The sequence below is a fragment of the Manis javanica genome, chromosome 2 (genome assembly GCF_040802235.1).
Source record: "Manis javanica isolate MJ-LG chromosome 2, MJ_LKY, whole genome shotgun sequence".
Classification (NCBI taxonomy): domain Eukaryota; kingdom Metazoa; phylum Chordata; class Mammalia; order Pholidota; family Manidae; genus Manis; species Manis javanica.
Window position 1 is genome coordinate 25,767,429 of NC_133157.1, and position 15,996 is coordinate 25,783,424.

Here is a 15,996-nt window from a genome sequence, read left to right on the forward strand (position 1 = left end):
AGAGTAAAGTAATCCCATTTAAAAAGAGCCTGAGAATATATTCATAAAGAATTCACCCGATAAGGGGTTAACATTCAAAATTTATAAAGAACTCATACACCTGAACACCAAAAAAAAACAAATAACCTGATTAAAAAATGGGCAGAGAACCTAAACAGGCATTTCTCCAAAGAAGAAATACAGATGACCAACAGGCACATGAAAAGATGCTCCACATCACTAATAATTAGGAAAATGCAAATCAGAACCACAATGAGATATCACCTCACACCAGTCAGAATGGCCATTATCCAAAAGACAAGAAATAATAAGTGTTGGAGGGGATGTAGAGAAAAGGGAACCCTCCTACAATGTGGAAATGCAAATTGGTGCAGCTACTGTGGAGAGCAGTATGGAGGTTCCTCAAAAAACCAAAAACAGAAATACCATTTGACCCAGTAATTCCACTTCTAGGAATTTACCCAAAGGAAACAAAAATACCTGATTTTAAAAGATATGTGCATCCCTATGTTTATCACCACATTATTTACAATAGCCAAGATATGGCAACCTAAGTGTCCATCAAAAGATGAATGGATAAAGATGTGGCACATATATACAATGGAATATTATTCAGACAAAAAAGAAATCCAGCCATTTGCAACAACATGGATAGATCTAGAGGGTATAATGCTCAATGAAATAAGCCAGGCAGAAAAAGACAAATATCATATGATTTCCCTTATTTGTGGAATCTAAAAACAAAAGAAAATGAGCAAAATAGCAACAGATGCATAGATATTGAGAAGTGACCAGTGGTTACTGAGGGAGAGAAGTTAGGATGGGAGGGTGGGGAGGGTGAGGGGGATAAAGAGGCACAAAAATTCTCAATCTTAATACAGTTGATCATGGAATAGTAGTACAGCATGGAGAATATAGCCAATGACTCTATAACATCCTTCTATGTTGACAGATAGAAACTGTACTACAGGGGGTGAAGATTTAATAATATGGTCAGCTGGACAAAGTTCACCTGAGATTCTATGAGAAAAAGAGTTTAAATAAATCTATATGACACAATCACATATTACTGGAAACTTAGTTAACAACAAGAAATATGAATTCAATAGTTTACAAGAGCAATAAATGCAGCCTGTTCTAAGAGCACTGTAGAGTTTAAGAGTTCATAAGTACACAGATTCATCCAGTTCTGTAGCTGTCACAAAATAAGCTCTGATATAAAACACACTACAGTTCTTCTGTAAGTCTAAAGACATAGTTTAAACCAAAAATCCACAATGGATAGGGAATATCTATTTCTGAAAATCTCAAACATCTTGAGGTTAAGAAAGGGCAACACTCCTAAAGATCAAAAACTACATGCCATGACATGAATATTAGATCTCTCTCCAAATCAGCACTGACCTGGCTTCAGGATGATTCTGACTTCCAGACTTTTGAGCTTTGATTATTTTAATAACTGAACTGCCTCTTGCCCAAAATACCCTCTCCTTCCTTTATTAAGAAGCAAGCCTTTCTTTCCTACCTCAAAGTGCTTCAAATCAGCTTCTAAGGAACTGTTTCTTAACTCAATTTCCATCAAGATCCCTCTGTATTATGTGCAGCTGTATATTGTTTATATTATTTTAAATCAGCTATATCATATACATTTTTGCTTACTATTATAAGTTTGATTATCTTTGGCAAAAAGATCTGATTTTCCTTTCTTCTGCATTTCTTGCAAATTATCCTCTATTAGAAAGTGAAATCCATTATGGCAGGAGCTATTTTGCTCACTATCATGTCCTCAAGATCCAACATAGTAGTAACTCAAATATTACTGAACAAATGCATGAAATCTACACACTGGCAATCAAATATTATCACTGACTTACCCCATAAGTTCTGCTAACAAGAGATATTCTATACTAGCTTCTCAAATATGAATATTGAACATTAATGTGTATAAAATATTCAAGGTTTTTCAAAGTCCCTTACAGTTCTATCTTTACAGCAAGCATAACAATACATAAAATTTTTAAAAATCCAATAACAATTATGATTTCAATTTCTAATAATGATTTTCTAAAGTCATTATTGTAAGAGTTTTGTTATCCAACATATGTGAATTTTGAGAAGAGGGAGAAAGGGAGAATAAGGACCTAAGAGTTGCTAGTTAGTCAAATGCCATTAATTGATGGCTTGCAATACAACAGATACATGAATGATATGAGACAAGTAGAAAGTTTTTTCTAAACACAAATGCAAAGTTTCTACTCTAAAGAAGGATGTTAGCAACAGTTTAATTTTATCTAGTCAATTCCAAGTTTTAAAAATGTCTATTGCCTACTTTTAGCTCCCCTATTAACAATGCCAGAAAAATAAACTGCATGCACAGTTAAGCAGAAAAGCAGTCCCAACAAAAAGTTGGCACCAACCAGGTATCTGGAGCCTACAGGTAAGAGAAGAGGAAAATAAGAGCAACACTGGAACATGAGTCACCCCAGAAATGGGTAAAGGTGGCAGATGAAAATTGATAATGCCCATTCAATATGTAAGAGGTTTTTAACAGTTGATGGGAAGAGGAAAGGTAGGAGAAAAAATATGACTCATGATCACTTTGGTGGCAGATTTAATATGTAGTATGGCCCAGACTGACAGAAATGTTGGCTAGATGACAGAAATGAAGATAAATGAAGATAATCAGAACTGTTCTGGCAGAGAAAAAATAGAGGGGAGAAAGAGAGGTTGGAGATTAATCAACTGAACACTTAAAAGGTTACCAAACTAGTGCTGTGAAGAATCTGAGTCCAAAACAGAACAGATATCCACATAGGATGAGGTGTGGGTTAGATCTTCAGAAGATGCTGAGTTCTCCTTTCTTCCCCAATCTTGTTTTTTAAGTGAATGGATTTCTTATTATTGAAATGTATGGATACTTTACGACTAAACTAATTATCTTTGAATGATTTAAGTATACAACCCCCACCTCCTAAATATAAACCACAAATCTCAACCTGGGAATATGGAGAGACTGAAAGGGTATTTGATCCTCGGAAAATCTGTGTGTATAGTGTGTATACAAGAGAGAAAGAGAACATTTGTATTCTTCCATAGTTTTTAGATTCTCAAAGATATCTATGACAAATAGATATTTGACAAAAATCTATGACAAAAATCAGATACATTTCTATACACCTATAATGAACAATCCAAGAAGGAAATTAAAAAAACAATCCCACTTACAGCAACATGAAGAAAAAAAATGCTTAGGAGTAAACAACCAAGGAGGTAAAAGACCCACACAGTGAACACTACAAAACATGGCTGAAAAAAATTAAGGACACAAATAAATGTAAGACACCCTATGATCATGGATGGGAAGGCTTAATATTGTTAAAATGTCCATACTCCCCAAAGCAATCTACAAATTCAATGTAATCCCTATGAAAATCTCAATGATATTTTTTACAGAAGTAGAAAAAAATTCTAAAATTCATATGGATCTCAAGGGACCCTGAATTGACAAAACAAAGTTGGAGACCCCCCTCACACTTCCTGATTTTAAAACATACTATTACAAAGCCACAGTAATCAAAACCATGTGCTAATGGCATAAAAACAGACAAACAGACCAGTAAAAGAGAGTAGAGACCCCAGAAATAAACCCTATGTCCTAATGACCTTTGGCAGACTATCAAACCACACAATGGAGAAACTACAGTCTTCAACAAATGGTGCTAGGAAAACTGGATACCACATGCAAAAGGAATGAATTTGGACCTTTACCTGATATATACAAAAATTAACCTTAATGTATGAAGACCTAAAGAAAAGCTATAAAACTATAAAACTCCTAGAAGAAAACATAGGGGAAAAGCTTTATGACACTGGAGTTGGCAGTTTCTTAGATATGACACCAAAGGCTCAGACAAGAAAAGCAAAAATAAATGAATACAATTATACCAAACTTAGAAACTTCTCCACATTAAACCAAACAATCAACATAGTGAAAAGGCAACCTATGGAATGGGAGAAAATAATTGCAAATCATATTATCTGACAAGGGGTTAATATCCAGAATATATAAAGAACTCCTAAAATTCAATAATAACAAAAAAAAGTTACCCTAAAAAACTGGGCAAAAGACCTGAATAGACATTTCTCCAAGGAGAATACAAATGCCCAAAAAGTATATGAAAAGATGCTCAATATCACTAACCATTAGAGAAATGCAAATCAAAACTACAATGAACTATCATCTCACGCCCATTGGGATAACCACTATCAAAAAAATAGAAAGTATGGGTGAAATGGGTGGAGGTGGCTAAAAGGTACCAACTTCCATTTATGAAATAAGTAAGTCCTGGGGATGTAAGGTACAGCATGGTGACTATAGGTAATAATACTGTATTGTATATATGAACATTGCTAAGACAGTAAATCTTAAAAGTTCTCATCACAGAAAAAAAAATTTGCCATGTGTGGTAATGGGTATCAACTAGATTTACTGTGATCATTTTTCAATATATATAAATAGCAAATGATCACACTGTACACCTGAAATTAATATAATGTTACATTCAACTATATCTCAATAAAAAAATAATAAAAAAATAGAAAATAGCAAGTGTTGCTGACTATGGAAATTGAACCCTTGTACTCTGCTGATGGGAATATAATATGGTGCAACAGCTATGGAAACTGTGGAAATTCCTCAAAAAACTAAAAATAGAATTGCCATGTAAACCAGCAATCCCACTTCTAAGGATATATCCAGAAGAACTAAAAACAGGATCTCATGGAGATATTTGCACACCTTTATTCACTGCAGCATTATTCCCAATAGCAGAGGTGGAAGCAGCCCAAATATCCATGGACAGATAAATGCATTAAAATAATGTGGTGTGTGTTTATGGTATGTCTGTGTACGTAATGGAATATTTAGCCATGAGAAAGAAGGAAATCCTGGCACATGCTACAAGATGGATGAATATTAAGGACATTATGCTGAGTGAAATAAGCCAGTCACAAAGGGACAAATACTGTATAGTTCCACCTGTAAGAAATATCTAGAGTAGTTCAAAATCATGGAAACAGACAATATAATGGTGGTTGCCAGGTGGTGGGGAAGAGACAGATGCAGAGCTGTTGTTTCATGGGTACTGAGTTTCAGTTTTACAAGATGAGAAAGTTCTAGAGATCTGTTATGCAACAACATGAATAAAGTTAATACTATTCAACGGTATATTTAAAAATGGCTATGAGAGTAAATCTTATTTTTTTATCACAATTCAGAAAAAACAAGACATCTATGACCAAAACAAAGAATCATCCTCTACAACATATAAGCAGTTATACATAAAAATTCATGAATTCTTGATTTCAATAAATCAAACATTAATAGACTAAAATTACTCATCTTTAAACAGTTGTATGATCTCACCTGTAACTCTTGTGACTTACGAGCTTGTTCCAGCTTGATACTATTAGTCATACTTTCTTTCACCTCATCCAATATAGAGTATAAACTATCAAATTCTTCATCTAACTCTGAAAGTATGTTAGAAGAATTTTCCTGTTTAATAAACAAAACAGTGATTTTACTGAGGAGCTGTCAAACATTAAAAAAGTTTAAGATGTATTTGCTAGAGAATAGATTCACATTATAAACTATCTCAGCACATTATAAAAATAACAAAGTGATAATATTTGACATAAGGCTTTAAAAACAGAAAAATCCAAAAAAGCTGGCTGCTAATGCTGACAGTATTATTTCAGCTAAGCTATGAGTTAAGCAGCCTTTTATGGGCTAGTTCATGCTCTTTTCATCTTTTATAATACTGTTTCTACAAGACAATGTGAAAGGGTGTTTTAAGGTTACCAACTTTGTCCAGACCTTCAGGCTCTAAGCAGACCCTAAGCTAGTGGTTCTCAATCTTTGGTGTGCTGCAGAATCACTGATAAAGCATTTTAATAAAATATTCCAGAGATTTTGATTCTGCAACTCTGAGGAACACTTTGGGCATACAGGAGTGGAGATGATTTTTTGTAAATTTGCAAATCTCTCAGTTTGTCTAAAACAATACATTTACATAAAATATACAGAACTTAAAAGATTAAACAATTCCTTACTGGGTCCTAAGTGATTTATCAACATCTGAATTTTAGTGCTAGAAGGAACCTCAGAAATCATCTACTAACTAGAATTTGTAGTCTACTCCTAAATTTTTTAAGTAAAACATGGGTAGGTGACTTGCTCAAAACCACACAGGTAGTTATTAGTGGCAGAATCAATATAGCATTTCAAGTTTGTTGACTTCCTGGAGTTCCTCATTGCCTCATTAAGCCAGATGCTGCTATTTCAACAAGGAAACTGTGAAAATGCGTTCTGTGAAATCCCTAGATAAGCAATATCCACACTTGCAACAATTATGAGATGGAAGAAATGAAAGCATTTTTCAACTTAGGTGAATTATTCAATTGAGAAGCATATTAGCACTGGTTCAGAGAATATGTACAACGGTGTGGGTGGGTGTTTCGGGGAAGACAGTGTAGCACAGCGAAGACAAGTAGTGACTCTGTGGCATCTTACTACACTGATGTACAGTGACTTTAGTGGGATATGGGGGGACTTGATAATATGGGTGAACGTACTAACCAGAATGTTTTTCACGTGAAACCTTAAGAGTGTATATCAATGATACCGTAATAAAAATAAATTTAAAAATTAAATAAATTAAAATTAAAACTAAAAAAGAGAAAATGTACAATTGTTACAGTGATAAGAACAAGCTGTGGAAGAAGAAATACGCAATCTGGAAGGCAGAAAACCTAACCCAAATCCCTCTTTAACCACTTAGTAACAGAGTGGCTTTGGATAAGCCACTTAAATTTCTGGACCTCAGTTTATTCACCAGTAAAAAGGAATGGGACTACTATTTTTCCCTCATTAACCAATTAGCACATTCTTACAATCTCTTACCCACTACTCCTCTTGCCCCCATCTACAATGACAGGGGTATAACCTTTAATTCCCCATTTTCTGGATTCTAAGGTGGAGTTCTAAGAATTTGTCAATAAGAAAAATAATTTGAGCTAGCTCTCTATTAAGGTTTATTCTTCCACATGTCCAATATGAAGTGTCTCTTGTCCACAAATCAAGAGTTTTAGAATCACTAGCCCCATCTTTTAACAAAGTAGATCTGTGGATTCACCAAATTTTCCAATACAATTGTTTGAGAAACACAAAGTGGTAAAGTTCATCATCAACTAACTTGAACCACAGCAAATTCAGAAGAAAAATACAAAGACCAAAAGGTTAAACAGGCCAAGAACCAGGCAACTACCTAGGTTAAAACAAACAAACAACCACAGGAAAGGATTTCCCTGTCTATAAGTATACCACAAATCTTCTATGTTTATTTCACAAATGATCCTTAAATTCATTAACACACCCTTACATTCATGAGAAAGCAGCACCAGATTATCTTAAGGTCTCTTCAATATTCAACATTTGATTATTTACAGTATGGATTATCTGCCCAAACCTGGGACCATTTCCTTAACTATTTCTCGCTCTCCATTACTTTTTATGTTTTACTTTGACCTAGTACTGCAAGTAGACCTCTTACCATCTACTTTTTCCTTCCACGATTTACTGCAAAGGAAATGTTTGGCTTCCCAGTACTTTTGAAACGATACAATTTGCTCTTAATTGAAATTAGAAAAGAAACAAAATGGGAAGGGACAAAATGTGAGCACTATATTTCCCAGTAACTACTATTTCAGAGTTTTGTTTTTCTCTTATTTGATCTGTCCATGGAGGATTCAAGAATAGAAAGGAAAATATTTATTTGCATTTAAAAACCCTGCTCTCACCTCCATTAGTTTATAATCTAGAGTTGATGAATAATGTGTATACTCCTGATTTGATCCAACAATCATTTGTTGTGATAAATTTGCACAAACTTTTTAAGAAAAGATTCATACCTGAACTCCTTTTAGTGTTTGATTTAGTGTATCAATAAAGTTCTGAATTTCATCATTTTTATTCGCCAGAGTTGAAATGATCCTTTGTAGAGCTTCCTAGGATTAAAAAAAATTAAACATGATATTTTAACAATAGAGAACTGTAAGCTTCATAACAAGAGTTCTCTAAACAAATCCAATATTATATAATAAATAGCAACAATGTAAAGCTTCTCATTGTTCAAAATTTCCAAAGGCCTATAATTACAAAAGACGGGATATGTATTTGTACTGTTTTAAACCTCCTATTGCTAGTATACAACTTATTCACCATCACACCATTCACAATGAAGATGAATAAAAACAGAGACACCGAAACCTGACACTTATTTGTAAAAATAAAAAAACATTTCAGAAACATGAAAGTGGGTAATTAATTTGCAGCTAAAAATATAATATTCATTGCAATATTTACAGATGCTACAGAACCTAATAAGTAATTTTAGTAGCAAATACCTCATACTTTTTGATATTGCTTCCTATTTAAATAAACATTTGGTTATTTAATTTTCTCATACTCTCTTGTTCAGTGCTATCCCATAAAATTTTCTGCTTTAATGGAAATGTTCTATATACATGCTGTCCAATAGGGTGATTACTACCACTAACCACACAAACCTAATGAACTCTTGCAATGTGGACAGAGCAACTGAGGAACTAAATATATTTTGTTTAATTTCAATTAACTTCACTTTTTATAGCCAAATGTAGCAAGTGATGTCATATTGGGCAGTATAGATCTGGATGTTTAAGAACTCTTCATGGGTAGTAATAGCAAAATCCAAAGAAGACACTTGTGTTCTCAGTAAAAATCAAATACAAGTACTTTTACTTTGTAATCGTCCTCCAAGCACAAGTCTTGTTTCTGTAAGTACATATAAGCATAAATATTTTAATAATTTCCTCTAATATTTTTTAAATTAAAGTATCATTGATACACAATCTTATGTTGGCTTTGAACATACAGCACAGTAGTTCAATAGTTACCCATATTATTAAATCTTCACACCCTCTAGTGCCATCACTGTCTATCAATGTAGTAAGGTACTAAAAAATCATTGACTGTATTCTCTGTGCTCTACTACAATCCCTGTGACCAACCTATATTGTGACTACAAATTCTTGTGCCCCTTAATAACCTTCCCCCTACCCTCCCCAACACCTTGCCCTTGGTAAACATTGGTTCCTTCTCAGTGTCTCTGAGTCTATTGCCATTTTGTTGCTATAAGATTTTGTATGATAAAGGATCTTCTCAAAATATAATCACATATTGATAAAAGACTATACATAAAGAGTTCCTGAAATATTCTGATAGAGGGAAAATATTCCATATAAATATTCATAAAGAACTACAGTAGTGAAAAATAAAAAATAATCACAAAAGTTCCCCACTTAATCCTCACAACAATCCCCAGAGAAAAGTAGGCATAATTATAATCATCCCTGGGGCTGCCTAGGGCTCTCCATTATATTCACTTACCTATACTATCTTTTCCCACCATCACCGCTGGTGGTATTTTAGTATAATAATACAATGAAGTTATGCTATGAAAGAGACCAACACCAAGAGTTAGCTGTTTATCCTAACAGTGTTCCTCCCAGAAACAAGTGACCAGGATTTGAATAGAAGGACAACTAGAAGAATGGCAGAATAGAGCCAGGACTTGTGGGGAAGGATGGGCACAGCTGCAGGGGGCAAGAGTAGCAGTACAGAGAAGTAAAAAACGAGGGCAGAAGACTTAAGAGTTTTCCAAGTATTCATCCAGGGTAAGATCTACACATATTTAAAAACAACACAATGGAACAGTAAAAACAGTTCTGCACAATCCTCAGCCTGTGTACAGTAAGCAAGCTTCAACTATGATTGGGCTTTTTCTGGTTAACGGACTAGATCTGCCTCCCTTCCATCCCTCCTAATGGCAGGGTTATATCCTTACTGCACAGATGAGAAAATGGAGATTCAATCAGTTGCCCAAAGTGACACTGCTAGTAAAGATTATGCTCAGTCTGTCTCCAAAGCCCATGCTCCTTACTACCTTAGAATACTGTATCTAAAACTAACCTGTTTGCCCATGATGTAAAGTACCCACACCATAAATTACATATTCTCTTATAAATCTGATTTGCTAAGACACTTCAAAGACATAAAAACTGCTGGAATTTCTATGGTAGAGAATCACAGCTTGAGCTCTGTCCCCTGCTGGGCATATCTAGTGAACTTCAAGGCAAAGGTGACAATCTTCTATCAGAACAAGGATTGGAGAGTCCTCTGGAGGCAGTTTTATCCCATGAAAAAGAGAAGCCAGGCCCGGTGAATTTGACCCAATAACAAAATTTCAGTCACCAGGATATTCGTGAGTTAAATAAAAACTGAAGGAAATTGCACACAAAAAAAAACCCTCTGATATTTTAAAATAGGCAGATCTACTTCACAGAAAAAAAATCTCCCTAGCACAAAACAGCTTTCCACTTTTACCTATTTTTTGTCTAAGTTTAGTGGCAAATGGTGTATTTGAAGAATTTTGCAGCAAAAACTCTGAAGATAGCTGAAGTATACTGGCCCAGCTAGGAAAGCTCTAAACTCCAAAGATTTTAATGAGAAACCTCTCTGCCTTCTTGAAGTGCCTGCTATTTACTGAGTGTAGTCAAAGACATCTAAATGATCTTTTATTAGGTCTTCCAGCTATATCCTTTATACCTTTAAGAGTTATCCACCTACTAGAGTTACCCTAATAGAAAGTTAATAGGCTCTGTTTCAAAAGTGGAGTTAGAGGGCAGAATACAGTCTTTACCAACCGCAACATTCTCATTCTCCTTAAAGCAGGACCACTTAATAGAAACACAGTGAAAGCTAATAGTAGCCACATCAGAAAAGGAAAACTGGAGCAGATGAAATTAATTTTAATATTTTACTTAGCCCAATTGATCCAAAATATTATTCTGACACATAATCAATATTTAATAATTACCGAGTTCCTTCCTGCCTTTTATTTTTGGTTCTAAGTCTTTAAAATCCAATGCGTATTTTACACTTATAGCACATATTACTTCAAATTAACTCATTTCCAGGGCTGAATAACCACATATGATTAGAAGCTATCAATACTGGAGAACACAGCCTTTACAGGCCAATACCAACCAAATAGTCCATATATTTCTAAGAGTAGAGATAGGGCAAAGACCCTATATTTACCTCCTTAATTTGCAATTAATAATAAACAACCTAAAAGCTTTTTGAACTTTTTTCTAGGGATAACAAAATTCCCATATTTGCCTATGTTATGCCAGCTTAATGAACTATAATAGCTGTATGTGGCTATAAGATAAAACATTACAACCAAGTTCCTTAGCAAAGTTTCACTAATTTCTCAGTTTTTATGTAAATATTACCTCTAGAAATGGAAAGGTATTATATAATATCACCAAGTTTCAAAAAAAAATTGGTGCATAAGCAGCACTCTTTTGGGATCCCTCCAATATCATAACAACAGGAGCAATATACTCTCCTATCCTGTTAAGCTTATGCTGCTCATTGTTTTTGGTTAGAAAAGACTTTCTGGGGATGACAAAGAGAACAAATGTCCATGAAAAGGTTGGCTTCTGATAAAACAGGACTGTACCTGAGGACAGATGACATGTAAGCTATGCAAACTCAAAGAATCATAAGGATAATATTGTCTATTGTGCATGGGTTCTGTTCATACCTCCAAAATATAGTATACCCTTAGATTATACTTTTATCTTTAATGTTCCCCTTTTAATTCATTCAAAATTCTGCTATTACCAGAGAATGAAAAGTGAATTTTCAATTTATATTGGTCCAAGAAATACTATTAGCAATACTTCTAGAAAAATCCTACGATCTGTGTGTTAAAGCTTTTGGGGGAATGGTATTGTATATGAATTATCTCAGGCTTTAAAAATACTCTACTACCCCATAAATACTATAATCCTTAGTGGGTTAGGAAAGAAAGATCTTTAAAGGCTGATATAGTAGGTTTGGGAAACAACATCTCTTTTTTTGAAGAGAATGCTTTATGGATTACATTTTGAATTTAACTCGGAGGTCTAGTAGACAGTCTATCTAGCATGACGGTCTATCACAGAACACCTAGATAAAGCCCACATCCTGAGAAAGGCAGCTTTATCTTACTGCCAAAGTAACAAAGACTGAAGGCTGAGAATTCAGGGGTACTACTTGAGTCTCTAGGTGGGGAAAGTCTGCAAGCCTCTGCGTAATATACATCACTGAGATGCTATAAGAATGGACAAGCCAGCTGTAAAGGGAACCTTACTATTTAAGGTCACCTATATTTTCACAGCTATGAAATACAGTAGAAAACGTGGCTGCAGAAGAAGCAACCATCCAGATGAGTAAGAGCCGGAACTCAAAGCAATCAATGTGACCTTGGTAGCTAATGCAGATGAAGTGTTGCCTTGGCCCTAAGCTTAGAAGAAAAAAGGGCAGTATCCTTACAGCTCCCCAAGGGCAGGCTGCTGATACATGCATGGGCTCCAGAAGCTCTGAAGCCACTTGTCCTTTATATCTGTTATTGTAGAAAGGGTGAGCAAATGCAAAAAAAAATGTAATCAAGAGTTTCTTTCATTTAGTATTCTCCAATAGAGGAAGTTCATGGTGGGGGGAGGAGCTGAAAAATTATGAAAGGGACCAGAGCTTCTACCATTTTGTCCCTCATAAGCACAGGGACTGGCTAGACCTAGGGTGGAAGTGACATGAAGATAGAAAGAAATAAGGAATTTGGAGCCCAGCAAAGCTGGGAAACAAATTACAAGTAACCAGAATATTTAAGACAATCCACCACCAGTACCAAAACTTGTAAAAAATAAATGTTAGGATTACACTTAACCCTAGCTAGTATATATGACATGAGGCTAAAATTTTCTCTAGGTGGTAGGATTCAGACAAGAGGTATATAGACGGATAGTGTGCCTAATATAGGATGTATGCAAAGAGACGCTGGTTGAACAGGTACCAAATTCAGCAGAATTTTTTTTAAAAGTGTTTCTAATTATGGCAGGTAATAAGTCAGGGCAGGATATCTACACATTCTGTATTTGGAAACTTAGAGAAAAAGGCATCAAATAACTAAAAGATAACATAATGCGTTGAATTTTTGACCCAACTCTAATCCTCCAGAGCCTCCAAATTTAATCATAGTTTCTATAGTGGAGACACAAGTACAGGTGACCCTTGAACAACATGGGTTTCAATTGCACAGGTCCACTGAAATGCAGATTTTTGTCCAATAAATATATTGGACAATTTTTTGGAGATATGCAACAATTTGAAATGCCGTTTTCTTTTCTCTAGCTCACTTTACTGTAAGAATACAGTATATAATACACATGCCACACAAAATATGAGTTAATTGACTGTTTATGTTATCCATAAGGCTTCCAGTCAATAGCAAGACTATTAGCTAAGTTTGTGGGTCAAAGTTATATGTAGATTTTTGACTGTTGTAGGGAGTGTCATCACACCAGCCCCTGCTTTGTTCAAGAGTCAACTGTAATTGATAAAGAAATTGAGGAGGAAGTGCAAAGCCAGAAGTCCAATGAATGTGATGTAGGCTGTGCATGAACAGAGCACCATTAGATACAGCACCCCTCCTCTGAGCTCCAACCATTTTAACCCAACTGCTGACCTGGTTATCTCTCAAGCACTCCAAAACTCAACATGTCATAATGTCCCCCACTAAACCTGAGCCCTCCTCTAGTGTTCTACCTCTGCAAAAGGTACTACCAGCTGCAAAACCAGAAGCCTAGACCATCACCATTATGTCTTCTCCTCTCATTTGTGCTCTATATGCAGCCACCAGGTTCTGTAAGTTTACCTCCTAGATAGTTCTACAAACCACTACTACCATCTTAGAAAAAGTCAATATCATATCTCAACTTTTACTCTTGCAAAACTTAATTGGCCTCTGATTCAATTTTGTCCCCAGTAATCAGTGCTCTATACTGTAGCTAGAGTAATATGATAGCATCACTCTTCCTGCTCAACAGTCTTCAATGGCTTCCCACTGGTCCTTGGGTAAGACTGGAAACCTTTTAACATGACCTTATATAATCTTATGTAACACCCTGCATGATCTTCCCATTGCCTACCCGTCTGCTTCAATTCACACCAGACTTCCTCTTTCTTGCTGTATTCCAGCAGCAAAGCCTACTGAGTTTCTCTGGGATGCCTTGCTTCCCACATGGGCGCCCTCTTACTTATCAGCTCACATATACACAATGTATCATTAAAACAAGTTCCAAAGAAGTATGTACAGAATGAGCCCACAGTGACATATACTTGCCTCATTTATTATCAAAGCCTGATGACGAAGAAGAGCAAAGCAACTTTCATCTACTTTGAAGGATATCAACCCGAAAGCATGCCCACAAGGATCTCAGATTTCGTCTCAGATCTCAAGTCTCACATTACCTTCCAACATTGATGGATAAAGTGATAGATAAACATAGATGGAGAAAGATAACATAAATTATCTGATGCTTATCTAGGTAATATAATTGTATTTTACAAGACTTCAAGTGGCCATGACTAAAAGCTCTAAGGGACATGGGTCTGAAGATGTATGTTGACAAAGACCAATTCTGCTGAATCACTGTAAAATATATAGGACATATGTCTCCAGAGTTAGTTAGTGTGCACAGGCAACCTCAGACATCATCCTGTGGTCATGAAACACAGTTACCAGGACCCCTGAAAAGCTACTGTATCAGGATTAAGCCTCTGAATTACTTGACTATGGTATTAGGCTAAGATAACTACTACGCTAACAAGAAAAAGGGTTTTATATACCCCAGCCAAACTGCAATCATCCCCATGAAATGATCAAAGTAATCTGGAATATATAAGGCATGAGGTATGAGGTATCACCTCCCAAGGAGCATAACTTAAAAGTTACACTATAGTCACTATAAATCATGTAAAGTAAAAGCACAATCAATAGACTGAGCAAAAAAACAACAGTCATACTCTTAAGTGCCAAGCACTGTCTTAATCTCTTCGCATATATTAATTCATTTAATCCTCTCAAGAACCCTATGAGGTAGGATTCTATTATTATCCTCATTTTTCAGTTTGGAAGCTGAGGTATAGAGAGCTTAAATAGCTTGCCCACAGCAAGCTTATATGTGGCAGAACCAGGATTCAAATCAAGGCAAGCTGACTCCTGAGTGTGTGCTCTTAACTGTACAGTGTTCTTACACTGTACTCTCTGAAAGTAAAGATCAGAGGTTCATGAAAAAGTCAGAACATCTAAGCCAAAAGAACTTTTTACTTCAAGACTGGAAAACACTGGAACTGATCAACAGTTTGTAACAGGTACCACCCTGCCAGATCCAAGGACAACAGAAACAGCTATTTCGACTACAGGCATATCATCTTAAAAGGCTAAGAACATGATGCCTTTACCATTTGAAATGGCCTGGTTCTACTTGGTTTTCCAAGTTTTTTTTTAACATGGTTCTACATGGCTTTAGCTTAATATATGTGATGACAAATTCAAATGCTATCTTTATTCTGCTGCATCCAGCAAAAACTCTGCCAACTTGGGCTACTAACTGGAAACTGTCCAGTGCAACAGGTCCTGAAGTTACAAAGCAAAAACTTCTGTTCATAGAAGCAGAGGCAGAAAACCATTACACCCAGGCTTACATGCTACTCTGAATCCAAAGGCACCGATAACCAAGTAGTCATAATTTGAGAAGCACTTTGATAAATGGATTTCCTACCAAAACTACTCAGACCAGAAGATATTTGATTCAAATTCCATATTAGTATTCCATACAGCTGAGATACACAAATCTAGAACCACTGCAAATATCACTAATAGATCTACAATTTAAGGGGGTCAAACTATTATTATAGCCATTTCAGTTAGTTTTTGTTAAGCACTTTATGTGCTAGGTACTGTGCTAAGCTATTGAAATGGAGCATCTTTTTTACAATCATTA

The 15,996-nt window shown here is 35.4% G+C and overlaps 1 protein-coding gene across 4 annotated transcripts in view; it reads right to left on the minus strand.

Moving 5' to 3' along the window:
* FSD1L (fibronectin type III and SPRY domain containing 1 like) overlaps nucleotides 1-15,996 on the minus strand; it is an 84,853-nt gene that overhangs the window by 62,368 nt on the left and 6,489 nt on the right. For 3 of the 4 annotated variants that reach the window (XM_073226713.1, XM_073226699.1, XM_073226708.1), the window contains exons 2-3: nucleotides 7,972-8,067; nucleotides 5,426-5,557 (exon numbers count right to left, since the gene is read on the minus strand). In XM_073226713.1, coding sequence (XP_073082814.1) covers nucleotides 5,426-5,557; nucleotides 7,972-8,067 — 228 coding nt within the window. The remainder of the gene's footprint in view (nucleotides 1-5,425; nucleotides 5,558-7,971; nucleotides 8,068-15,996) is intronic. The other variant, XM_073226721.1, reaches the window with a different exon arrangement.